The following is a 26528-nucleotide window of genomic DNA, read 5'->3' as shown; positions in this document are numbered from 1 at the left end:
CCTGAGGCTCAGCTGAGGCTCCAGCTCCATCCATCTCCTTGTGAGTGTGACCTCAGGAGAAATAAGAGAGCCAAGAAGAGAAGAGGCTGCCACATGTCACAGGGACATTTGAAAACCATCATTTTGCAAGCCGCTCATCTGACATAAACTTCTGTCAGCACTTGGATTTTAATAGGATGGGGCAAGCCCTTTGCAAGGTGCCCAGGGCTGACAGGGATGGTTTTGGAGACACTGACAGGGCAGAGGGAGTTCTCCCAGCTCAGGCAGCTGTGAGCCTGGGTATCACTCAGCAGCATCCCCCTCTCTCCTCCCTCTGGCACAGGTGCAAGCCCTTCTGGAAGAGATGTTAGAGAAGCTCACGGACGAGTTCAACATGGCAGAGCTGCTGGCCAAGGTGGAGGAGAGGACTCCCTATGCTGTGGTTGCCCTCCAGGAGTGCGAGCGCATGAACGCCCTCACTGCCGAAATGCGGCGCTCGCTCGCCGAGCTGGAGCTGGGCCTCAAGGTACTGGTGGCCTGGAGAGGCTCCCTGGGACACAGAAAAGAGAATAAAGTGGGTATTTGTTAAAGGCACTCGATAGGAACACCTTGGGCGGTGCAAAGCCTCGCAGAGGCTGCACCCAGGATGGATGATTGATGCCTGGAGAGGCTGCCTGGGGCAGAGGCTGGACAGAGTTAAGGAAGAAAGCAGGGATTTATGAAAAGGCCTCAAAAGACAGCACAAGAGCCCAGCCAGGGCTGCACCCAGGATGGACCCCAGGTGGACTCAGAGTCACGAGTTTCACACTTTTATGAGCTCTGGTCCATTTCCACATTGGGGTTCATTGCCCAATTCCAGCTCCAGGGGATGCAGTCCCATCCTCCCAGGTTGCTCTCCTCCATTCCCTGCTGTTTGCACTTTTTGGGCTGAAGCTGCAGCGGTGTCCTTGGTTCTGGGGCTGGACAAGGATTGTTGTGTGTGCCTGAGCTGTGAGGAGAGCTGGCTGACACTTCATGTGGAGTTCAGAGTTATTTCCCCGTGCAGTGCAGAGCCTGGGAAATATGAAAGCTCAAACTGAAGGCATCACAATGGCCATGAGTTTTTCAGACAGAAATAAGTTTGGTCTATTTGCATATCAGGGGTTAATTCTCCAATTACAGCTTCAGGTAATGAAGTCATGTTCCCCCAGTTTGCTCCCCCACAATTCACTTTTGTTTACACTTTTCAGGGCCTGTGGTGTGTCCTTGGATCTCAGGCCCAGAGGGATTGTTCTGTCTGACCAAAACGTGAAGGCAGTTAACGACACTTTCTATGGAGTTCAGAGCTGTGCACTAATGCACTGCAGGATTTGAAAAATAGAAAAGCTGAAATCTTAAGGCATCAGTAGGAGAGCTGGAAAATCCTGCAGGGTGCTGCTCGGGGAATAAAAGGCGTCACAGAGAAGGATTTGCTGCTGGCTACAAAGCCAGCCTGGCTCCACAGGGCTCACAGGTGGATTTGCAGTGGCACAGTGTCTGCAGGCACACACAGCAGTGCTTGGCTTTTGGGAAGAGGGGACAAGCACTTCTGGCCATCCCAGATTGTGCCACAGCAACAGCAGGTCACTCACAAATTGACACATGGCCTACTTAAAGGTGAGCCAAAAATCACACCTTTGCATAAAATGTCCAGGAGTGGGGGGAGCTTGGAACAAAATATCTCAGAGGCACAGGCTGAGCTGACATCAAAGATTGGTTTTGTGTGAAGGCACAAAATGTCCAGAACTATAAAAGAAAAAGGCTAAAATCACAAGAGTTTTGGAAAAGATACAGTTGGCCTTGCTGGGTGTGAGCCCCATGCTTGGGAGTCCCTGTCCAAGGGGCTCCAGTGCAGCTGATCCCCACCCTGGTGTGGAACCAGACAGGGGAGCCTCTGCCCAGGACAGGGGTGTGTGTGTCCCCCTGGCTGCTGGCTGTGCCACACCTGTTGGGATGCAAATTTCTGGTTCAGTGGGGTGTGAGGGAGGGCTGTGGTTGATGCTGCATGCACTGGTAGGAGAAGTCACCTCCTGCATCCCCCCCAGGCACTCAGTGGGACAAAACAGAAAAGGCTCTGACTGCCCCTTAGGAATGAGCCAGCACGGATCAGGCTGCACTGCCAGGGAGTGAGGAGCTGCCTGGCAGTCCTGGTGCTCTCTAACAGCACTCCCCCTCCACCTTGCCACCCCCAGGGACCCTTCCCCACGGCCAGCTGCTGTCCATCCCTTGGGAAGGCACAAGTGCAGCACAGGAATGCAGCCTGGAGCTGGCAGAACAAAGCCTCAGCACTGCCCTGCTGCCTGCCCTGCCTCACCCTCATGCCACAGCTGGGCCCTGGGGGATCTCCTGGCCATCAGAAAGTGGGCATTCCCTGCTCCATCGTGTCCTGATCCCTTTTCATGGGGATGCTGAGCTCCCGCCCCTGGTGTGCACGGCGTGGCTGAAGGGTCTGGGCTTGGACCCGGCCTGTTCATAGGAGAAGCTGAGCGTGAGCAAGGACGGCCTGCCCTGAGATGGAATGACATCTCAAACCTCTTCCAGGGGCAGCTTGGAAAAGAAACCTTCATCTGCCCACCCTGCATGAGGAGGGGCAGGCTTGGCTTGGGGTTTAGGCACCAAGCTGCTCCCAAACCCCAGCTGCAGCCTGGACGCAGCAGCTCCAGATGTGTGTGCACTGCATTTGCTGCTGGGGCTTGTTAAAGCAGAGAGATCCCCGACACAGGTGGTGGGTCAGGCTGTACAGCCCGTTTTGAAAGAAGCTGATATTTATGTAGTCAATTATCATAAAAAGATTTCTCTTATTTTCTAGCATAAGACAGTGGAATTGAAAATTCCATTTCCTGAGACAGGTAAACGCAAGTGATTTAATGTTTCAATCCCAGAGCCCCAAACAAGATATAATTGTGACTTGGACAAGGGGTGGCAATTAGATTTAATGTGGGGAAGAATGTGCTGTTTAATATTGGTAGGGGAACCAGGGGATGCAGAGTGTGCAAATGAGCCACAAACAAAATTAACCACAGGAATCTGTAACACAGGGTGCAAACCTCTCCCCAAACCCTGCCACACATCGTGGCAGGGGAGGAGATGGGCTCTGCAGAAAAGGCTCCTCAGAGGGCTGCAGCAGCCTCAGTCCCTGAGCTGGGGTGCAGAGACATCCTGGGGCTGGGACTGGAGGAGAACAGCAGAGCAGAGCAGCATTTGGCATTTCTGGTGTTTGGCAAATCTGGTGTTTGCTGCAGAGGCACATCTGAAGGCTCTGAGAGGCCATCAGTGGGCAATTCCAAGAACCATGGAGTCCTTAAGGCTGGAGAAGCCCTTTGAGATCACCAAGTCCCACCAGCACCCCAGCAGCACCACCGTGCTCACCCCTAAACCACGGCCTCAGGTGCCACATCCAGACGGTTTTTTGGCCACTTCCAGGGTACTTGGGCTCAGTTGGTGCTGACCCCACCAAGGCTGTGTGTTCAATCCCTGGACAGGCCATTTACTTAAGAGTTGGACTCGATGGTCCTTGAGGCCCCTTCCAGCTTGGAATATTCTGTCAGCCTGTGGTTGGTGACTCCACCACAGCCTGATCCAGTGCTTTACAGCCCACTGCCTGAAGAAAGCTTTCCTGATATCCAAACCAGGTTTCCCCTGGCACAACTTGAGCCCAGTTCTTGTGTCTGCAGCCAAAGGTCACGTGTGGGTCCCTGCAGAGCTGAATTAGACCTTGTGCATGACCCAAAACCCTGCTCAGCGTCCCTCATGTCACCTCCCACACCTGGGGGACCACAGAGCAGCCAGTGGGGGCTGGTGGCTCTTCCTGGTGCTGCCCTCACTTGAGTCTGGGCCTTACACTGAGGAAACCCTGCTTTAATTGCCCTTCCTGACAATCAAAGAGCTGTTAAGGCTCGTTCATCTCTGGGGCTGGGGGCCTGCGCTGACAGCACTCAGAGGAGGAGAGTTTACAAGCCAGGCCCCACAGAGCTCAGCAGAGAATAAATAAAACCCAGAGAAAACAAGGCTTATTGTTTTTAACTGACTGAAGATCTGCCAAAGGAAGGCGATTTAGAAATGTCACGCCTAATTTGAATTTTTGAATAATTCATCGTGTCGTGGTAGCGGAAAGTGATTGTTTGGTCCAAAAATAGGAGACATCCCATTAGGAGGAAGAGAAATTGCAATAGACTGGTAGCCATCAGAAATAACTGGCATGTTGTATTTCAAAGCCCTTTGTTCTGGCTGGCTTGGGTGGAACCAGAGGCTGGGCTGAAGCACTTGCATGTTAATGTTGTACCAGCCTCATTTTTTGCAAGCAGATCCTCTGGTTTGCAATTTGAGTGAAGGATGAGCCTCCAAAATGAGGATACTATATATTGTAAGATAACAAAGACCAAATTTTGATCGGCAAGCTTGGTATCAAGTGAAAATAACCTGAACTGAGGAAACAGTTTGTGCCTGTAGTGTGCTCATCTTGAGGGAATGGCTGCAGGCTGATTAGGATTTCCTTCAAGAGTGTCTTTAAATGAAAATTACTCCCAGCGTTTGGGAAAAAAAATTAAAAAGTAACTTGAATAATTTCTGATGCACTTTAGTATTCAGCATCTGAAATGCAAATTTATGCATAATTTTGTTTGGACAACTCTATGAGATTGCTGCTGTAGATGCTTTGAACCCTCACAGGAGACTCAAAGCATGCTTGAGTGCGCAGGCTTTAAAAATTGCTTTTCTCAAGCCTTGCTGAGAATTACATTTGCTAATTCATTTGTTTCCTGAAAGTAAAACTAGACATGATATATGATCGAGGTGGGGTTGTCTTTAAATCAATTTGGCTGCTTGCACACATTCTGCCATATTCTTACCCATGTCAAAACACTTTCAGGAGCACAAAATGCTCATGTTCCAGTGTCCTGCCATGGCCAGTGCAGGGCTTCTTGTTCTTCCTTCATGGTCCTGCCATGGCTTCAGCCCAGCCCGTTGATGCTTCCTCTTTGTGTCCAGTTTCTCCCGAGGATGGAGATCATGATGGAGATTTTGGGAGGTTATTCCTCATATTTTAGTGTTAACTGCAAGTGCTGCTTCTTCCAGCTTTTCATTTCGCCTTATTTGCTGCTGTAGCTTTGAAACCCATCTTAAACCCTTTGTACTCAGGATTTTCTCCATCCACCAGAAATCTGCTCTCCAGGATGTCTCTGCACCCCAGCTCAGGGACTGAGGCTGCTGCAGCCCTCTGAGGAGCCTTTTCTGCAGAGCCCATCTCCTCCCCTGCCACGATGTGTGGCAGGGTTTGGGGAGAGGTTTGCACCCTGTGTTACAGATTCCTGTGGTTAATTTTGTTTGTGGCTCATTTGCACACTCTGCATCCCCTGGTTCCCCTACCAATATTAAACAGCACATTCTTCCCCACATTAAATCTAATTGCCACCCCTTGTCCAAGTCACAATTATATGGCTGGATTTGGTGATATTAAAGGTCTTTATCAGCTGTCAGTGTGTCCCACAGGGCATGGTCAGTACGGGAGCAAGCTGCAGAGATCTTGAACTGCTGGGCTCTGACAAGCATTGCTAAACAACTGCGGGGGCTGTTTTAAGAAGACTTCAACTTTTGCTAAAGCTTCACAGATTTTTGTGGCCCCAGCAAAGGGCACCTCTGCTGACCTCACGGCTGGAGGCACTGAAGTCCTGTGAAAGAACAGTTGGAATCTTTTAATGTGAATAGACTGACCCAATTCCCTCCCCCTTGTTCTCAGCAATGGCTCAACTGATTTCAGTTAATCTTTCCAAAAACACTTAGCCCGAGGCAGAGAGAAATTGTAAATGAGATAAATTTTGGCAAAGTGATAAGGAAACAAAAGGAAGTGCTTATAATTGAGAGCAGTGATCGCCATTATCTGTGGGTCTCCAGAGTTCTGGGGGTGTTGTACTCCTCCAGCTGAGCACAGAGCTGCAGAGGTTTGGACTGTGGAGACCATTCCATACCAAGGAAGCTGAGCTGGTTGCAGGTTTTCTTTTTGTATCCTGCTTGGCTTGTGTGAGCCAGAATCACAGAGTTGGTCAGGACATTGTCTACTCCAGCCCCGTCCCAAGCAGAGACAGGCAGAGCAGGTTGTTCTGGGCCATGCCCTGGTGGGTTTTGAACATTTCCAAGGATGGAGACTCCACAGCCTCTGTGGACAACCTGTTCCAGTGTTCAGCCACCCTCACGTTGCATTTCAGTGGAATGGCCTGGAATTGAGCTCTTCTGGCAGAACTGATACAGGTTTCTAAAAATCTTTGAAACTAATTAATTGCTGCACAAAGGAAAAGTCAAACCTCTCTCTTTATCTCACTTGGCTGAATCATATCTTACTTTGTTGTGCTCCTTCCCTGCTGTGGAAGGAGCTGTGATTACATTTGCAGACAACATGTGAAATCAAAAAAGAAAATCTTGCACTGCAAAGCAGTAAATGAGGGAAGGAGTGAGGGGAAATGGAGGAGAGGAGGGGGATAGGACTCAACAAATATTTGGACAGTTTTAGAGTAGATCATCAGAGACTCCAGTATCCTGCCCTGGTAGTGAGTGAGAACAGCTTTACACCCCTGAAAATCTGCCAGTCCATGAGAAAAAACAGAAATAACACTGGGACAACCGAGGGACACCCCTGCTGCTGTCACTATACACAGCTTTTCCTCCCAGCAGTATTTTTACAGCAGGATGCAGGAATATGCAATAGAAAGTGTGCAGGAAAACCCCAAACTCCTGAAGTCACCCACAGCACGTGGCCAGCAGTGTCTGTGTGGGACTCTGTGCTCTTCCTCGTGCCCTGGCCCAGCTCTGCTCCCAAGCAGGCTCTGCTGGGCAGTGGTCAGTGCTGACTGTGACCTTTCTCACCAGGGGGAACTGACCATGACCAGCGACATGGAGACCTTGCAGAACTCCCTCTTCTTGGGCACGGTGCCCGAGTCCTGGCTGAAGAGGTCTTACCCTTCCACAGCCAGCCTGGGCTCGTGGTTTGCTGACCTGCTGGCTCGCATCAGCGAGCTGGAGGCCTGGACCAGGGACTTCTCCTTGCCCTCCACGCTGTGGCTCGGAGGGTTCTTCAACCCCCAGTCCATCCTGACGGCCATCATGCAGACCACGGCCCGGAAGAACAAGTGGCCCCTGGACAAGATGACGCTGCAGTGTGACGTGACAAAGAAGAGCAGAGAGGATTTTGCCAGCGCTCCTCGTGAGGGGGCCTATGTCCATGGTCTGTTCATGGAGGGAGCACGCTGGGATGCTCAGGTGAGCTCTGCAAGGCTCTGCGGGTGAGGGAGAAGCCACAGGTGTGGCCCTGATCCAGCACTCTCCACTTATTTGTCATGAATCATCTCCCTCTCTGCAATGGTTTTCCATGAAGGGTAGGAAATTAGGGAAAGCTGTGCCCTCCTTGATGGGGAGTTCAAAGCTCCAGGCTGTTTTTTGCTCTGGAAATGGCCTGAATTGGGTCTGGGAAGCCACAGGCAGCTGGGAACATTGGCAAGGGCTCTGCTGGAAGATGGCAGTGAGGATCTCACATGGGTCAGATCTCTGCTCTTGTGCTCTGGGCTCTGCTCACTGCAGCAGAGCAGGGACCAGAGCTCCCAGCTCTGCCCCCACAGTTCCCTGGCTGTTTCCTTCTCCACACACAACCCTTGGGGGATCCCAGCCCCTGCCACAGGAACACTGGATTTCTGCTGCCCTAAAAACCTGACAGAAATCAGGTGGACACACCAGAACAGAGAGAGCTTTTAAAAATTCCCGGTCCTGCATATCAAATACTCCATTTAAGAACATTCCAGTGGCTGCTGTTATGTTTTCTTTGCCACTATGACCAGAAAATGAGTTCTGTCTGGGTTTTACCCATCTCTAGGCAATGATGGAAGTGAAGAGTGAGAGGTTTTGGTGGTACAAAGCCAGAAATCCTTGGGAAATACTTGGCTTCTCCCCTCTGCCTCCTCCAATAACTGGTCTGGGTGATTGCATCCAGCAGTGGGATTTGTCTTCAGAGATCATCCCAACACCAGTAAATGTGTTTTTCTGATTACATTTACCTTGTGATTGAAAGATACTGAGAAATTATGTTCAAGGAGCCATTCATAATCTCTGGGTATCGTGCTTCCATTTATTTCAGAAAGGAAAAGGATATTTTTATGAGTTGCTGCTCCCACTGAAATATCATTTCTACCTAGTGGAACTATTCCTTTTACCTATAATCCAGTGAGTACCAGTGTGCATTAATGGATGCAGGACTTTTAAAACAGGTGCACAGCTCTTTTGGGTTGTGTACTCCTTCCAAATTAATCCTCTGATAAAAATGGCAGGCCACGTTTAGAAGAATTCCTCTGGGGAACACCTCCACTTTTAAAAGAATATTTCACATTTAGGTTGTGCCTCCAAAAAAGGAAAGAGTCCTTCTATGTTCTGCTACTCACATTTTTCTATTTATTTAAACATTTATGTTTGCCCTTGGGTGTCTTAAATTTATAAAACATTCATTACAAAACAGCAGGCAGCTGTTAGATGAAATGAAACTAAGCAGATTATTTTGGGTGCGAATGATCTCTTGCTGCAGCCCTGTTAAAGTCACTGGGACTCAGTGACAGTCAGAAGGATGCTGTGGCTGGGGGTACTTGGAGACATTTTATCTCAAGCTGCTGACTGATTCTTGGCTTTCTTGCTCTCTGCAATAGAGAGTTTGATGCCAAGAGTGTGCCCTGCCCCTGCCCAAGGGGGTTGGAGCGTGGTGGGACCAGGACAGGGGTGGGCTTCACACCACATGTGCTCCATGGAGCTTTGGCAGCTGTGCACAGCACAGCCTCTGCCATGGAACCACAGGATCCCAGACTGGCTTGGGCTGCAAAGGACCTTAAAAATCAGCTCACTCCACCCCACCATGGGCAGGGACATCTTCCACTGTCCCAGGCTGCTCCAGGCCCCATCCAGCCTGGCCCTGGACACCTCCAGGCATGGGGCAGCCACAGGGCAGGGCCTCATCACACTCACAGGGAAGAGTTTTTTCATTTCCCTTGTCCAGCTGCAGCCACTGACCCCATCACTCAGGGACCACTTTGGAATGCTCCCTGCTGGCTCTGTGTCCCCTTCCCTGCTGACTCCGTGTCCCCTTCCCTGCTGCCTCATGTCCCCTTCCCTGCTGGCTCTGTATCCCCTTCCCTGCTGACTCCATGTCCCCTTCCCTGCTGCCTCATGTCCCCTTCCCTGCTGGCTCTGCATCCCTTTCCCTGCTGGCTCCATGTCCCCTTCCCTGCTGGCAGCCAGGCTGTGCTGGGGTCCCTGGGCCAGCTGACCCCAAAGGGGCTGTGGTGTGAGGAATCTGTGCTGGGACCCTCCCCGTGCAGGGCTTGCAGGGCTGTGGGTCACAGGGGCTGGGTTTGGGCCCATCTGTCACCACCCCTGGCTTGTGACAGCTCTTGGTGCTCTCAGCCCCGGTGACACGTGGCACTGGCTCATGGCCACTCTCAGCTGGCTGCTTGCAACCCGGGACAGGCAGAAGTGAGGGATCCTTTAGGATCTGAGGCTGAGCTCTCCAGGCACACAATGGTGGTTTTGCACCACGAGTGCTGTGCTGCTAGTCAGGAAGAACTGCTTTCAAAGCAGAATTAATTTCTGATGATGAGAGCGATAAAAAATGCAAATGAGAATCAGCCCAGACATAACAAAATGATATCTTACATAGAGGTACCTCAGGAAGATTTCAGCTCTTGTTAACCCAGAAACAGGTAGAATATCTCTTGGAAATTTCATTTGAAGTATTCTCAGCAGTAAAAAAAAAAGAGAAAGACCTGATTAAAACCCAGTCTCAGAAATGAAAGGTGTGAATTTAAGAAGAGTGCATAATAATGTTTCATAAATAGCTACTTTGCAAGGTATCATACGAATTATTTAATGTTTGTTCAGCACATTGGAAATACAAAATCCTAAATGAGAGTTGGATTTTTCATAGCTGAGCATAACAGATGGCATTAGTACAATTAAACCGAGGTGTGTGGCAGGAGGGATGATTTTTCTTCGCTCGTTATAGAACTAAATAAACTACTGGAGAGGTTGAATCTCACCCCACAACTCTGATCCGAGAGCATTTGGAATAATGATGATATGTGAAGCTCAGCTGCAGTGGGAGGCAGTTTCTTTAGTGCTGAAAAGTTTTGTTTCCATTTCCCTATTTGTTTTCATTTGGTCTCTCTAGCCTCCATTAGGCAGTTTTCCCTGGGAATGGATTGATGTGCAGGGTATTTTATTTTCAGGAAGAGAGAGAGAAAATGCCAGAGAGACCCAAATTAGAGAAACAAACTTGATTTCTTGCCCTGGCAGGGTTCTCTCCCTCTCCTGCATTGGGCAGCCTGCTGGGCAGGGCATTGCTGGGAGGAGAATAATGGGACTTGATATTTAATGGTGATATTCCATCAGAAAAGTCATTTCGAATTCTCTTGGTTGCATCATGAGAGTGGGAACAAGTCTGTTTTGGGGCTGTTCTCCATCACAGTGGTTTCAGGTGTCCACTCTCCCTCCCACCACCAGCAACACCTCCCACAAGGTGATTCTGGTCTGGACTCCTCTGAGAAAGAGATGCATGAGAATAATCCCAGGATCTCTGAGCTTGGAAAAGATCTCCGAGGTCACTGAGTCCAAGCTGTGCCCAATCCCCACCTTGTCCCCAGCCCCAATGTGCCACCTCCAGGTGTTCCTGTGTCACCTCCAGGGATGGGCACTCCAAACCTCCCTGGGCAATGTTTAATCACCCTTTCAGCTAAGAAATTCCTCCTGGTGTCCAACCTGAGCCTGCCCTGGCTCAGGTTTTCCTCTTGTCCTGTCCCTGTTCCCTGGCACAAGACAAGAGGAAATGGCCTCAAGCTGCACCTCGGTAGAAACCAGGAGAAGAGAAGTGAAACTTTGTTGCTAATATGGCTGGACAGGGCCAGGGACACTGTTCCCACACAAAGTCCAGCTGGGATGTGATGGTTTGAGCATCTGGTGGGAGTGCAGGCAGCTGGAGCCTCGAGATGATCTGTGTTGAGGAGGGTCGCGGTGAGACAGGGAGCTCTTGGATCTAGACCTCCTTCCTCAAAGAGGCTCATCCAGCCCCTTGACCCTGGAGAAGCTGTTTGCACCTCCCCAGCAGGAGCAGCTTGGATAAAGATCACGAGGGCTCCGGTGCATCAGAGAGCTGGTGGACACCTTGGAGATGTGACCTTTGTCTCCTTCTCTCTGCAGGCCGGGACCATCACAGAGGCCAGGCTCAAGGAGCTCACCCCAGCCATGCCTGTCGTGTTCATCAGGGCCATTCCTGATGAGAAGCAGGACACCCGGGGCTTGTACCCGTGTCCTCTGTACAAAACACGCCAGAGAGGGCCAACCTACGTGTGGACTTTTAACCTCAAAACGAAGGAAAAGCCGTCCAAGTGGGTGCTCGCTGGTGTGGCCTTGTTGCTGCAGATCTGAGGCACCAGCACAGCCCCTGCTCTGCAAATCCCTCACAATGTCACACAATTTAAACAATGAAATGCTGAGATTAACCCAAGTTCCATCTCTCTGCTGGACTCCCAAGTTATCTCTGTGTCCTGGGGATGTGAGCCAAACAGGGCCTGCCAGGAGGTGGGCAGGGTGCAGGGTCACACGTGGCTGCTGTAAATCAATATCCTGTAATTCCTACACTGCTGCACTGCAAGATGCCAGCCCAGAGCCTGATATACCACACCCAGAGAGTGCTAAACTTAAATCTAGTTTTTATTTCTCTTCGTGATCCAAAGTAGTTTTAAAATCATCCATCAGTAAAATCAGTAGCCTTCTCCAAAATGCTTAAATAGTCTAGTGACTTGTGAAATTCTCCAGAATTTATTCCTTCCCCTCATGTTTAATGTTGTGTGTGTGTAATGTTGAAAGCTGGGAGGTGAGCAGATGTTGTGGTTATAAGCTGTGTGTTGCTAACACTCCTGTAAATCTTAGCAACATTGAAAATGGTGTTAATATCCACTGTGCTTAATGGAATCGATAGTGAAAGCACAGCACAGGGATGATTTAAGAGAAATATGTCATGATGATAGATACTTACTAATAAAAGTAATTGTTCCTGGAATAGTCTCTGGAAGCTGCAGGTTTACTGCCGGTGAGGAGAGCACAGGGGGCTGGGTGGGAGGAACACACCTGTGGGGGTCACTGGGGTTTAATTACAGCCGCAATGGGAGAGCAGTGAGGAGTGCAGTGTTCCTGGTGCAGAGGGCACAGAGGGGTTCTCGGGGTCCGGGTGTCGAGGTGTCCCCAAGATTGTAAAAGTCCTCATTTCCCAGCCCGTGCAGCCAAAGAAGGAGTCTGAATGTGGAGGATCAGCTTCTCAAGGTTGTTTATTTTCCCTTATCTATCACATTCTCTCTCTGCCCTGCTGAGCTCTGTCCAGCAGGTCGGCCATGGCATTCTGTCTGCCCTCAGGGCGGTGTTCACTTTATACCAAAAACTCCGTGTGCCGTGTTTACAATAACGTGCCAATATCTGTCATTTATGTTGTGCAGTGTGTCTGTACCTTAAACCAGCAGAAAAGTGTCACCATCACAGCAAGACATGGAGGGCAAGGAGGAGAAGGAGGCCAGGACACGCCCAAATCCCTCCATCTTGTCCCCTGAACCCCATTCTAAAATCCCCAAAATTCTACTTTTTCCTAATATCCAACCCGTACCTTCCCTGACATAGCTGGAGGCTGTGTCCTCTTGTTCTGTCAGTGCTGCCCGGTGGAAAAGACCGACCCCACCTGTCTACAGCCTCCCTTCAGGGAGTTGTGGAGAGCCATGAGGTCACCTCTGAGCCTCCTCTTCTCCAGGCTAAACAACCCCAGCTCCTTCAAACGTTCCTCACAGGGTTTGTGTTCCCAGCCCCTCTCCAGCCTCGTTGCCTCCTCTGGACGTGCTCAAGCATCTCAATGTCCAATGAGCACCCCCAAAGCCTCCCACCCTCACCCAGTGCCAGGGTACAATCTCACGGGCAGATTTGGGTGTCCAGCAGGGACTGTGACTCTCCTGTGGGGACACTACAAACCCTCTCAGCTGGATAAACCCCCAAAGTCAAGGAGCACCTCAACAAACACCACTCATCTGGAGAGGTCCCCACTTGCCAGCTCTGGCCCTGAATGGACTCAGGGGCTGGGGAAGGGGGAGAATCACCAGCCAGTGCTGCTCCAATGTTCACGTGGTGGCATTGAAACTGATGTCTCCTAACAGGCGGAAATGCAGGAAGCAGCAGTGCTGGTGTCCCTCCCTGAGCTCTGTCCTGCTTATGCCTGGCAGCATCTGGAAGCACCATTGTCATGGTTTGACAGGGAAGTGAATTTTCACTCCTGGCTTTGCCCATCTGACTGCCTTTACCTCAGCCTGGGAGTCCTCACACTTTTACCCTCTGGGAGGGAGAGAGGTGGAGGCGTGGGGGGCTTGGCTGCTGCTGGGGTTAAACCAGGACAGCATTTCTGTGAGCGCAGTTTGGTTTATCAGAGCCTCATCTCACACTGAGTGGTTTTATGTGTGGCATGTGGCAGAAGATGTGCTCAACTCTCTGCCAGTCCAGGGGATCAGCTTTGCTCCCACTGAGAGGCATCCAGGAGGGTGAAGCCCTCAGGCTTTGCAGGAGATCCACAGGAACTCTCCTGCCCTGAGCAGCACAGCAGCTCTTCCTGCAGGAATGACAACATCCAAAATCCTCGTCCTTGCAGTCCCAGAGAACGACAAACTTCTGGATGAATGTAAGGAGGGAAAACTCTCTGGTAAGAACTTTAATTGCTAGGCACTGTCCCCAAGGCACAGCCCCAAAAAGTTAATGATGAAGGAGCTAGTTATGGCTTAGCAAAAGCCATCTGCAAATATCTAATGGAAGGGAGAGAGCTGTCTTAAGCTGGCTTTTTAAAATTGCCTCTAACCCATAAATGAGGCAACAGGGTCTGTAGAGTATCCCACGTAATGAGTCCCTGCTAGAAGAGGTCTGTTAGCTGGGGAAAGCTTTGCTATTAAATTAAATCCCTCCCAATTTAAATTAAGACCTGCCAATTAGATATGAAATGTAAACTGGTCACTTCCCACAGCTCTGCAAAGTTGGGCACATTAAATTCTCTGTGTATTTCAGCATGCAGGAGGTTGAGATGCATGATCAGAGCACTGCTGAATTAAACACAAAAGAGAAGGAGCAGAAGGAAGTTCATTGTGCTCCAGATAATCCATCATGCTGGGTTAGTCCTTCACTGGGACATCTTCAAGTCCAGAGGGGACCCTGTGGCTCTGCACAGCTCCTGACAGGAGGGGACAGCCGGGGGGGTTGGGCTCAGCTCCAGGGAACAGGGACAGGAGGAGAGGGAACGGCCTCAGGCTGGGCCAGGGCAGGCTCAGGGTGGGCAGCAGCAGGAATTTCCCCATGGAAAGGGCTCTCAGGAATTGGAAATGCCCAGGGAGGTTTGGAGTGCCCATCCCTGGAGGTGCCCAAGGAATTCCTGGAGGTGGCACTCAGAGCTCTGGGCTGGGGACAAGGGATCAGGCAGAGCTTGGCTTGATGGTCTTTGAGAGCTTTGATGCTCAGATCAGTGATGCTGTTTGTGATTCCATGTGATTCTCAGTGCTCTGGATGTGGGATTTCCTGCCATTCTGGAGACTTTTGCTGTCCTAAACAGTATTCCTGTCCTAAACTTAATTCTTTTTCTCTTTTAAAACCTTTCCTCCTTTTCCCAGCATAGCAGGGCCTCTCTCTGCTCAGTGTTGCCCTCCAAGATGCCCCTGTACATCCAGGAAAGGAGAAGCTCAGTAACTCCCCAGGCACTGCCTGCTCTTTCCAGAGCCACAGCCTGAGCTGTTCTCCTGTCAGCTGAAGAAGAATGGTCTGTTGACAACAAAATGGATCTGATTGTTTTATTATATATATCTCCCTGCATAATTCACCAGTTGGGCAGGAAGGGTAGTGGGGAGATATTTATAGATACTAGAAATGTCACCAGGGTGCTCATTCTTCATCCTTTGAAAATCATCACAGGAAAGAGTTGGCTGCAAAATGCTACAAGAGGACGGTGAATAATTTGATGCTTTAGGGGGTGGAAAAAAATCTTGACAGGTGTGAGATTTTCCAGCCATATCTGCCCAAACCAGGCAATTAAATCCAGCTGGACAGGCTTTTCATTAGGAGTGATTCATTAGCCAAAGGTCAAGGTTTTCTGTCCATGAGCTCTTGGAGACAGATGCCCACTTGGCACTGCCATGTGCACCTTCCTCTGCTCTCCTGGCCTGGGGTGGAGGATCCCAGCACAGGCAGGAGCTGGAGCTGCTGGAGAGAGCCCAGAGAAGGCTCCAGGATGAGCAGAGGGATGGAGCAGCTCTGCTGGGAGGAAAGGCTAGGATTGTTCACCTGGAGAAGAGACCAGGGATGATCTCACTGTGGCCTTGCAGGACCTGAAGGAGCTACAAGAAAGATGGAGAGAGAGAATTGACAAGGGCTGGAGGGACAGGACACAGGGAATGGCTCCCACTGCTAGAGGCCAGGGATGGATGGGATATTGGGAATTAGGAATTGTTCCCTGTCAGGGTGGGCAGGCCCTGGCACAGGGTGCCCAGAGCAGCTGTGACTGCCCCTGGATCCCTGGCAGTGCCCAAGGCCAGGCTGGACAGGGCTGGGAGCACCTGGGACAGTGGAAGGTGCCCCTGCCATGGGATGGGCTTTAAGGTCCCTCCCAACCCAGCCCATCCTGGGATTCTGTGATTTTCGGGCAGTTTGATAACAGGGAAGATGTGGCTGCTCCCTTTTACATAAAATTGGAGACCCTGGGGAGTGACTTTGCCACCACTGGAACAAATCTCACCAGGCCATTGTCCAGGCCCATCCCTGAGGGTGCTCTCTGCCCTAGAGCCCCTCCATCCTGACCCCACTCCTTCACCCATCTCCCCGAACCTGCTGAACCCCAGCCCTTCCTTCAGCACCCCCAGCATGGCCCAGCTGAGCAAACAAGGTTCTAAACAATCATGTCGGTGTTTTGGGGTGCCCAGGGGACCCCAGCCTGGCTCTCAGCCTTTCTCTGCATCCGTGGGGCTCCTTTAGGCCTGACTCCTCCAAAGGTCTGTGGTCAATTGGTTAACTCCAGTTTGGTGACATTTTCCAAAGCGTTGAAAGCGAGAGAAGGAAAATTGTGCTATTGAACACTTAATGTCAGGTAAAATTGACTGAACTCTCCCAGGACAGAGAAATGGCTTTTCCACAGCCTGGGAATGTTGTACCTGCTGCAAATTATAATTGGCAGAGGAGCACAGTTCAAAGTAGAGTCTTCACAAATGCTTTGTAGTGGTGTCCCATATTCTGGGGTTAACCAGCTCCATTTCAGTGCAACTGTTGCTCACAGAGCAAAGGAAAATGAGGAGTAGGCACATAAAGGAGAGCCTGGTGGCCTGGAGATTGGCTCCACTGGGGCAAATTAATTGCAGCTGTTCCTGGGCACTGGGAATGCCCAGGGATGCAAATTCTGCCCGTGTCACTGCTCGAGTGTTTACAGCACAAAAGGAGCTGCAACATATCAGCAAGATGCATTCGTTTTATAACGTGGCATTAATACATTTAATTAGCAATGGCTTATTAGATTCATGTCTGTTATTATGCATTGTTTTTTAAATGACTGTAATTGCCCAAACAAATCTACAAATGTATTTACCTTGTTCACGGCTGTGAGCCTCATTTAAAAAGCTTTTAGGCTGCACAAGACGTTCATGGAGTTTAAGCAGCCCCTCTAATTGGAGTGCTGATGCTCCTGTCAGTGGAGAGGGTGATTTGAGGGTGGAAATACTTTGTCCAAAGGCCTTGAAACCCACTTATGTGTGAAAACTTTGGGGTTCACTTCTAGGCAGCTCCTAAAACATTCATCTTGATTAGTGCCAGAAGCCATGGGGTGAAACCCTGAGTCTGAATTTGGTATTTTGGTTCAATGTTCCTGAGAATCCACTGGGAGCTGGAATGAGGGAGCTGTCAGCTGTGACAGCCCCAGTGCCTGAACCCCTCTGGTTCCTGGGAAGGGCTGGTTCAGTGCTCCAGCCTCACTGTGGAAAATGCTACCTTGGAAAATCCAGAATATTTGTAGCAGTGTGGGAGGTTTGATGAAAGCCACACGAGGAAAAGTGGCTCATGTCCGTGAGGGAAGTTTTGTCCAGGTCAGCAACACTAGAGACCCTGGCACATTCAGGGCATTTTGAGGAGAATCACACAGAATCACAGAATTACAGAATGCCTGAGGCTGGAAAAGATCCCAAAGACCATCCTGTCCCAGCTGTGCCCCATCCCCACCTTCTCCCCAGCCCAGAGCTCTGAGTGCCACCTCCAGGAATTCCTTGGGCACCTCCAGGGATGGGCACTCCAAACCTCCCTGGGCATTTCCAATTCCTGAGCGCCCTTTCCATGGGGAAATTCCTGCTGCTGCCCACCCTGAGCCTGCCCTGGCCCAGCCTGAGGCCGTTCCCTCGATCTGTCCTGAGGCTCTGCCTGTCCCAGCTGTGCCACCCTCCCTGCTCCCCCATGGCCCAGGGGAGCCAGGGCTGCCTTGGGCAGAGTGAGGGGCCAAGGAGGAAGAGGCTTCCCGCACCCAGCTCAGCTTTTGGAGGAGCTGGGGACCCCTGAGGCTCGGGATGTGATGGTTCCAGGCTCATTTCTGAGGGCATCCCCTCTGTGCCTTCCTTTACCGGCTCTGTGACAGTGGGATAAGTCACCCGTGGCTGCTTTGGATCCATTCAAGTGTTTATCTCATAGAATCAGAGGTGGGAAAAGACCTCTGAGATCATCAAATCCACCCTTAGTCTGCTCCCTGCTTGGATCACAGCAAGAGCTTGGGATCTATCAACTCTTCACCAATAAATGAGCTGCTTGTTGGCATTTTCCTTCCTCTTGTTACCAAAATGGTGAGGCTCCAACCCCCCTCCTGCCACTCCTGCCCATAATCTCCCATTGTGCTCTTCCCTGTGAGATCCTCCCTCGCAGGGAGCATTTCCCAGGGCTGGTTGCATAAATCAGAGCACCAGTGCCAGGAGACGTGCTGGGGGCCACAAGCTGAGAGCTGAGAGCCTCATGAGATCAGCCCTCTCTTCCCAGCACAAAAAGGCAGCACACAGGGCACGAGGGAATGAGGATGAGGATCTGATTACAGTGGAGAAAGACGTCAGCCCTGGAAATTAATTATCTGTTCTTCAAAAGGAGCAAGTTCTCCAAGTTAATGATAATTAGGAATAGAAAATTGTGGAGGGGGAAACGAAAATGAACAAAAGTGAAACATTCTCTAAAGAAAGGTGATGGGAATGAAAAAGCCACAAGCAGAGAGGCAGTTCTGACAAAAAAAGCCTGGAGGGTGGATGGTGTTAGCAACTGCAAATAAAATTGAATGGAGAACAACTGCAAAGGGGAAAAAAAGAATTCTTCACAAAGCAGAGCTGGAAGATGTGGGAAGTTGCTAAGGGAAGCTGAGAGCAGTGGGAGAGAGCCTGTACCAGGCAAAATTACAGTCCCGGGAATCCTTCCCACTGGGTCAGGTCCCACCATGGCAAGTGCTCAGCTCTAATCCCTGCTTTGGACAGATGGACAGCAGAGTCTGGCAGTTCTGAGGTGAACTTTGCAGACTGGGAGAAGTTTACCTCTGTTCCCTAAAACAGGGGGAATGAATCCCTCCCTCTGCAGCCAGACAAGGGTGTTGGTACCTCCTGGGCTCCATGCTGGTGTGCCCTTGGCTCCCAGAGAGATCCCCTGGGAATTTCCAAAGCCCCCGGGTGAAAAGGCCACAAGGGATGGCCAGATTGGATCAGGAGAACATGAATGAAAGGCCACTAATGCTGGATTAAAGACCAGAAAAAGCAACTGCTGCCAGACTTTGAGGTATTGTAGGACTTGGGTCTTGTCAAACAAACAAAATGTACAATTCCAGGCTGGGCTGACAAAAGTAACTTCATAATGGGCGTAGTCCAGGGGAGGCATTTCATTTCAAAATGCACCATATGCTAATTATAAATAAAACATATAAAACTATAAAGAAAATAAAACTTTCCTTTGGGAAATGCAGAGGGAATGGGTGGGGATGGCTGCCTGACAGATCAGGGAAGGTGATTTTGGGGCTGATGCCTGGAGAGGCTGCCTGGAGCAGAGGCTGCACAGAGTTAAGGAATAAAGCAGGGATTTATGAAAAGGCCTCAAAGGACACACCTTGGGCAGCACAAGAGCCCAGCCAGGGCTGCACCCAGGATGGAGCCAAGGTGGACTCAGAGTCACGAGTTTCACACTTCTATGAGCTCTGGTCCATTTCCACATTGGGGTTCATTGCCCAATTCCAGTTCCAGGGGATGCAGTCCCATCCTCCCAGGTTGCTCTCCTCCATTCCCTGCTGTTTGCACTTTTTGGGCTGAAGCTGCAGCGGTGTCCTTGGTTCTGGGGCTGGACAAGGATTGTTGTGTGTGCCTGAGCTGTGAGGAGAGCTGGCTGACACTGCATGTGGAGTTCAGAGTTATTTTCCAATGCAGTGCAGAGCCTGGGAAATATGAAAGCTCAAACTGAAGGCATCAGGGCTAACTAGACGAAGCAGTTGTGGCTCCACTCAGAGATCACAAAGGAGCCAGCTCAGCCTTGTGGTCAGCGAGCCCACGTGCCAGCTTTGCCTGCCCACAGCTCCGTGCTCCTGTCCCTGCTTGCATCATCCAGGCCACTCTCCTCCTCTGTCCTCTCTTGGGAGTCATTTGTCCCCAGCTTGTTTGGTGTAGGAACATCTGGGCTGAGTCAGGGCCAGCATCTGCTGCTGAGCCAGGCTGGGCAGGTGGGACAGGAGGGACAGGGACCTGTGGCACGTGACAGGGCCAAGGGTCAGCCCCACTGCTCGGGCAGCAACAGGCAGCATCTCTGCAAATTAATGAGACATTTGAGTGCCAGCTGGGACCTCCTCGACTGCAGCTGACCTCTGCATCTGGGAGCAGTGCCAGGAGGCAGGAGGATGGAGCAGTTGATGCAGATAACAATAAAACACCTCTATGAACACTGACAAAGGATGAAAGTGAAGAAGTGCATTGTCAGGAGCCGTGTCTCTGCCCTCCACGGGCACACAGTGTTCATTTAATGTCTGGTTTAATGTTAAGCTGTGTCTAAAGAATAGGCTGAGACTGCTGTGAGTGAGAGCTTCCCCCCAGCCTGGCCATCACCTTTGCTGGTTCATCCATGGCCTTGTTTTGAGCTGATCCCAGCATAACAATCACAAGGGTTCCTCCAAACATTCCTTGTGGCCCCATCCTCAAACCCACGCTGAACCCTTCCAGCTCTCCCTTGTGTTATACACGGGTACATGCATAAGAAATATTCATCGTTATTTTAATAATGTATGATCTCGAAGACATTGTGGCAACCAAAAGGGTTGCACTGGGAAATCAAGATGCAGCTGGCTCTTCCCTGGAAAAGAGAACAGCCTGAGGCATTCCATTGCCCACATCCATCTTAAAACAAGCCAGCAAGCAAATGCTTCCAGTCTTGCTGGAGAGTTGTTCTGTTGGTTGAACCTGCAGCAGAAGAACCTGGATTTCAGGGAGGTGGATCAGCAAGACAGGAGGAAAAGGGCAGCCCACAGAGAGATTTTCTAAAGGCCGCTTTGTACTGGGAAGGAGCGGGATGTGTGCTGGCTGGCAGGTCCAGCTCTGCTCACTGGGAGGTGCAGAGCTGCAAGGAGATGGCTGCAGACCACGTATAAAGCCCTGGAGAGGATTTTGGTGCTTCCCCAGGCCGTTGCTGCACTTGGTTACCCAATATTTTAGATTCCACAGGAAATCAACCTCCCCTTGGAAAGCGTGCCCAGTACAACGTGTGAGGGGACTCCTGGAGCATGTGGGGTCAGCTGGAGTTGAAGCATAAACATCTCTCTTTGCAAGACCTGCTGGGGAGCTGAGGATGCTCTGGCAGTGCTCTGGAGCTGCTCCAGGGAGCAGAGTGGTGGGTGAAACCATGCTGGACCAAGGACACAACTTACACTAAAGAGATACATTTCAATAATTGAGAATGGGAGAGTTTATTAGTTCTACGGGTGCTTGTTCCTGTATCATCCTTCCTGGGAAAGATCTGCACATTTTTTCCCACTCTGAATATGCCTGGCTTCAGCTCCCAGCCCCTGCTCCTGTTGCTTTTCCCAGTTTATTGAGGAGCCTTTCAGAACTTGGTGTTTTTCCACATTAAGCTGCTCTGTGTTGTGAGCACATTGTCTTTCAAGTGTCTCCTCAATTAGCTAAACAGGTTGAGGTTTTAAATCCTTCACTTCAAAGTGTTCTCTTCCACCCTCAAATCATTTTTATGGCTCTATTTTGCACTCGCTCCCTCTTTATCATCCCTCTAATGTGTGTGGATGGCCTCAGCCCATCGTCCCCAGGGGCTGGAGTCACCTCCCTGCCCTGGGCCTCTCCTCTTTGGGAACATCTCAGAGCAGAGTTGGCTTCCTTGCTGCTGAGTCACGGTGAGTTACGGTGCTGCTCTGACCCCTAAATCCAGGTCAGTGCTGGCACTTCGGGATCAGCTGTGCTCAGGGCTGCGTCAGCTGCAGAGCCCTGCCAGACCTCTCTGCAGGAACACCAGGGAGCACAAGTGAAACTGAAAAAAACCCTGTGTGAGATGTGAACTGGATCCTGCTGTGCTCACCACCTTGAGGAACAGTTGCTCTGGGTTTGCTCCGTGTGCTGTGACCCCTCCGCTCTGCAGAGCAGGTTGTCACTGCCGTCCTCAGTGGAGCTGAGCAAGGAGCAGAGCAGTCACCAGCCCCAGAGCACCCTCCAGGTTCTGCAGGACAGAGTTTTGTCTCCCTACTCTGTGCAGAGAGCTCACCATCCCCTAATATGAAACTCAGAAGTACACACTAAAGCAGCAGAGAATCTGAAAAATATAAAAGTTAAAACCTGAGGCATCACTGGCAGCACCAGCCTGAACTTCCAGGGGTGATATGACCATTCCCACATCGTACCACTGCCAAAACCCTTCACCAGCTGGTTTAGCTCTCCTCTGTTCCAAACAGCCCTTCTGTGAGGGCAGTGCCTGCTCTGAGACCCAACAAACTGGCCCACACCTGTGGCTGATGGGAAGGTGCAGCCACAGTGTCCTGGAGAGCAGGGCAGGCTGTTCAGGCTTGGGGACACACCTGGATGTGGGGACACATCTGGGTGTGGTGGCTGCGAGTTTTGGCCATGTAGTGTTTATTTAATTACAGAGAAAGGAGGTGGCTGCCAGCAGAGACAATGAGAAATTGTCCTGTTTTACATGGAGAGCCTTTGGATTCCAGCACAGAAAACCTTTGAATTCCAATGCACCAGAGCCCTGACACTGAGTAATAAGCTCTTCAACAGGTGCTAACTTGAGTTTACCTTGGGAAAAATACGTGCAGTGGAAGACAATCAGATAATCCAACATTTGACTAAATCCCTTTCTTGAACTCTTTGATCTCCTCAATTAGCTGCTACCAGGCTGCCTTGGAAAAATACCTTCAAACATAGCAGGGGTGGGTGAAAACCATGAGTTAGCAGCCCCAGTGCTCAGAGCTGGGCCAGGAAGGGGGGCAGCAGGTCAGACATAGCCTGGCCTGGCTGGGGGAGATGGAGAGATTGCTGCTGCTGGAGGCTCTCCCTCTTCACCCACAGCAAGGATCTGCTGTTTTCCTGCCACCAGGCTTGGGCATAAAGGTGGCACAGAACTGGCTGTGCTCTGGAAAGCAGCCTGGAGGGACAGGGAGAGCTGATGGGTGATGGCCTCGCTGCAGTGACCTGACTCCAGCACTTCAAAAGCCTCAGGGGCTGTGGTAGTGCAGGAGATTAAACCAAAATCCAAGCCAGGCTCCCCTGGTGGTGCACAGTGGGAGCCCAGGACATCCCTCTGGCTGCCCTGGCTGCCTCCAGACCCTGGCAGGGGGCTCGGAGACCTTGGCACCAAGTCAAAAACACCTGTGGCTTCCATTTTAGCCTGTGGGAAAGTGGCCAACTCTGTATGAGGAATGACAAGCCACAAGGGTTTGAGTAGTGTGGTAGTTGAATTAACACAGGGTGAAAAAGCAGAATTTTGGGGCTTTTTAGAATGGGGTTCAGGGGACAAGATGGAGGGATTTGGGTGTGTCCTGACCTCCTTCTCCTTCTCCTTGCCCTCCATGTCTTGCTGTGATGGTGACACTTTTCTGTTGGTTTAAGGTACAGACACACTACCCAACATAAATGACAGATATTGGCACGTTATTGTAAACATGGCACACGGAGTTTTGGGTATAAAATGTGAACACCGCCCTGAGGGCAGACAGAATGCCATGGCCGACCTGCTGGACAGAGCTCAGCAGGGCAGAGAGAGAATGTTCTAGATAAGGGAAAATAAACAACCTTGAGAAGCTGATCCTACACATTCAGACTCCTTCTGTGGCTGCACGGGCTGGGAAACAAAGACTTTTACACTCTTGGGGTCATCCCAACACCCAGACCCCGAGAGTGAAGCCTGTCCACCACGGTTGACTGGCTGGATTTAAAGCCAGCTCTGCATGTCCCCAGGCCAACCTCCCTTCAATGGGGCACAACAGGGAGACCACCCCATGGCCACCCCCATTCCCAGGCAGTCCTCATTTACCCACTCCATCCTCGGAGACTAAAAGCAGCTCTTCAGCCCCATGGAGGGGATGTTTCTGTGCAAACATAGCCTCTAAGAAAGCCTGGGTAAAAGCCTCTTTATTTGGCTCACAGCAGGCAGCGCAATTTGTCTCTAATAAGCACGAGCGCTCTCTGCTATCACTCGCAGCAATCATTCTGGACTCTCTGCTTGCAGGCAGAGCTCGGATCTCCAGCTCACAGCCTGGGCCAAGCCCTGCCTCAGTGGCAGCTCCTGCTGGACACTGGGACCAGGTCACTCTGCAGGAAGAGTCAGCGGCTCGGCATGACACAGGACCAGGCACAGGGGTGTCACCACAGGCCCCCAGCTGGGGAATAATTAGCATTGACTCCATGATTGCAGAAGGCTGATCAATTGCTTTATTATATTATTTTATCCTATATTATTCTATAATTCTTAAGAAACTCAGTAACCCCTACAGCCAGTCCGATACAGCTTTGACCTAACTGGTCAATCAATCCAATCACCATCCAGTGTCTAATTAAGAAATCACCCTTTGGTAACCAAATCTCTGTGGCACATTCCACATGTGCACAACAGCAGGTCCAACAAGTGGAGATCAGAATTGTTTCTCATTCTTTTCTCTGATCTTCTCACAACCTTCCCTGGGAAAATGCTCGGGAAAGTTGTGCCTGCTCTTGGTGGCCAGAGAGCTGCTGCCACACAGGGACATTGTCTCTCCTCCAGTGAACAGGTTCCACCTTCCTGCAGCACCAGGGACTGGTTTGGCTGCTCCAGCTCCAGCTGTGGGTGGGTACAGGCTGCCAGACAGAGGAGAGACCAGCTGGGACCCTGCACTGGTCTGGGGACTGGGCCACTGGTCCCTGCAGGGTGGCTTGCACAGTGGCTTTTGGGTGTGGCAGGAGACATCAGTGCCCTGCAGGCTAAGGGATAGGCAGTCTGCCCTCCCCAGTTAAGAATTCCTCCTCTAAGATTTTCCTCCTCCTCCTCCTTCATGTGTTTCCCAGCCTGTGTAAAGAGTTTCTGTGGATCCCCCAGGGTTGCAGAGGAGCAGAACTGGCACACATGAGATGGGGGCTCTGGCAGTGCTCTGGAGCTGCTCCAGGGAGCAGAGTGGTGGGTGAAACCATGCTGGACCAAGGACACAACTTACACTAAAGAGATACCTTTCAATAATTAAGAGTGGGAGAGTTTATTAGTTCTACGGGTGCTTGTTCCTGTATCATCCTTCCTGGGAAAAATCTCCACTTTTTTTCAATCTTCAGCAGGGAATATTGGGACTCCTTCCTGCTCAAAAGTCAAAATTTCCTGTGAATTCTCCTTGTGCCTGGGGGTGAGGTAGGACCTGGATGTGGGGAGCAAGATCCTGCTGCCCGTGGTCAGGTGTGTTATCCCCTCCAGGCCGTGCCCTGTGACAGTGCAGAAGAACATCTGTGGTGCCCAGGGAGGCACCTGGCTGCAGGTAAGAGCTGTGCCTGCTCCAGCTCCAACAGGCAGAGCTCAGAGCAGATCCCTGAGGGCTTCCACAGCTTCACAGCCTCCGTGCTCTTGCCTGTCCAAAATCACAGGCTTGGGGACAAATCCCTGTGGAACGCTGCAGGTCACCTGTGAGGTTTGTCCCCTGCCCTCCCCTCAGTCCCCCAGCAGCCCATGGTCACTGCGGAGCTGAAGCTCTTTTGGCAGCAGCCGAGCTTTGTCGGCAGCCCTGAGGCTCATATTCAAATAAATAAAAATAAAAAAGTGCTTCCCGAAGCTGGAGGCAGAACAGGAGAACTGCTAGCTGGCATTTGGGCAAGGAGAGAGGATGGGGAGCTGCACCGTATCCCCAGAGTGCTCCTGACTCACTCTGTGCCTGGCGTGAGTCACTTCCCAAGGTCTCTCCTTCCAACGTCCCCTCTGCTCTGCAGGGAGTGGAAGTGCTCCTGAAAGCTCTTCCAAACCCCATTCATTATTAAATGCCTTGAAGTGTGTGACTGCCGAGGCAGAAGCACCTTGTGGGCACAGATCCCTCCTCCGTGGGCAGAAAACACCCCCGGGTTTGGAGGGAGCTGCAAGTCACTGGAGGACTGGCTGGGCTGTGGGTTCTGACTGGGAAAACAGCTGGGGGAAAGGTGGATTCCTGTTCAGAGGATCCCTGTGGCAATAAGGCAGTGCTGGCAGCCTCCCAGCATTTATTGAAGGCACACATCCCCCATTCTGTGTCTCCTTGACAGTTTTTTTCCACGGCAGTGGAGCTGGCCCCTGCTTTCAGCAGCTGTTCCTTCTGAGCCTGGATTAAAGAGCTGTTTAATACCCTCCACTTTTCACCCCCTAAAAGTGCTTATATGCAGTGACCCTGTCACCTCAGCATCTGACTTTGAATTAAAATGCTGAGCTTTGTAAAAACCTCACTGAAAAGCATTTCCCCAACTCCGTTTTGAGCTGGAATGCTTTTCCACTCGGACATCCACATCCACCCCAGCAGCCCTGCTCTGGTTCCTGCAGGTCTGAGAGAATTGGTGGCATTAGGACACCTCCTCTTCAAAGGACCCAGCCCAGCCTGACTCAGAATTTCCCTCTTTTGTTGCTCTTTTCATCCCAAATTCTTTGCGTCTCCTGAAACTTTTAGCAGTGACAATTTCATTCTTATTGCTGGATTGCTGAGCTCAGTGTTGTAAAGTGTGTGTGGCCTTGCCCTGAGTGCCCAAACACCTCTTGAGGTGGCACTTCAGAGGGTGAAACCCCTCTCTGAGCTCCTCCAGGTGCTCTCTGCTGCAGCCCTTTGACACCAGTTCCCTCAGATTTATTTATTGTGCAGTGTTAAAATTCTCCCTCAGATTATCCAGCATCATGGATAATAATAATAAATATTATTTCTTTATTATTTATTTATTGTGCAGTAATAAAATTCTCCCTCAGACTATCCAGCAGCGCAGGACCCAGTGCTGTGGGAAAGGTGATGCTCA

The 26528-nt window shown here is 50.8% G+C and overlaps 1 protein-coding gene across 2 annotated transcripts in view; it reads left to right on the top strand.

Annotated features, from left to right (window-relative positions):
* Positions 1-11610, top strand: part of DNAH9 (dynein axonemal heavy chain 9) — a 65123-nt gene extending 53513 nt beyond the window's left edge. For both annotated transcript variants that reach the window (XM_068209290.1, XM_068209291.1), the window contains 3 exons: positions 323-505; positions 6856-7245; positions 11212-11610. In XM_068209290.1, coding sequence (XP_068065391.1) covers positions 323-505; positions 6856-7245; positions 11212-11439 — 801 coding nt within the window. In that variant the 3' untranslated portion in view covers positions 11440-11610. The remainder of the gene's footprint in view (positions 1-322; positions 506-6855; positions 7246-11211) is intronic.
* The last annotated feature ends 14918 nt before the right edge of the window (positions 11611-26528 follow it).

Source organism: Anomalospiza imberbis, chromosome 19 (assembly GCF_031753505.1).
Source record: "Anomalospiza imberbis isolate Cuckoo-Finch-1a 21T00152 chromosome 19, ASM3175350v1, whole genome shotgun sequence".
Classification (NCBI taxonomy): domain Eukaryota; kingdom Metazoa; phylum Chordata; class Aves; order Passeriformes; family Viduidae; genus Anomalospiza; species Anomalospiza imberbis.
The sequence above is the reverse complement of the archived record's forward strand: the minus strand, read 5'-3'. Positions and strand labels throughout refer to the sequence as shown.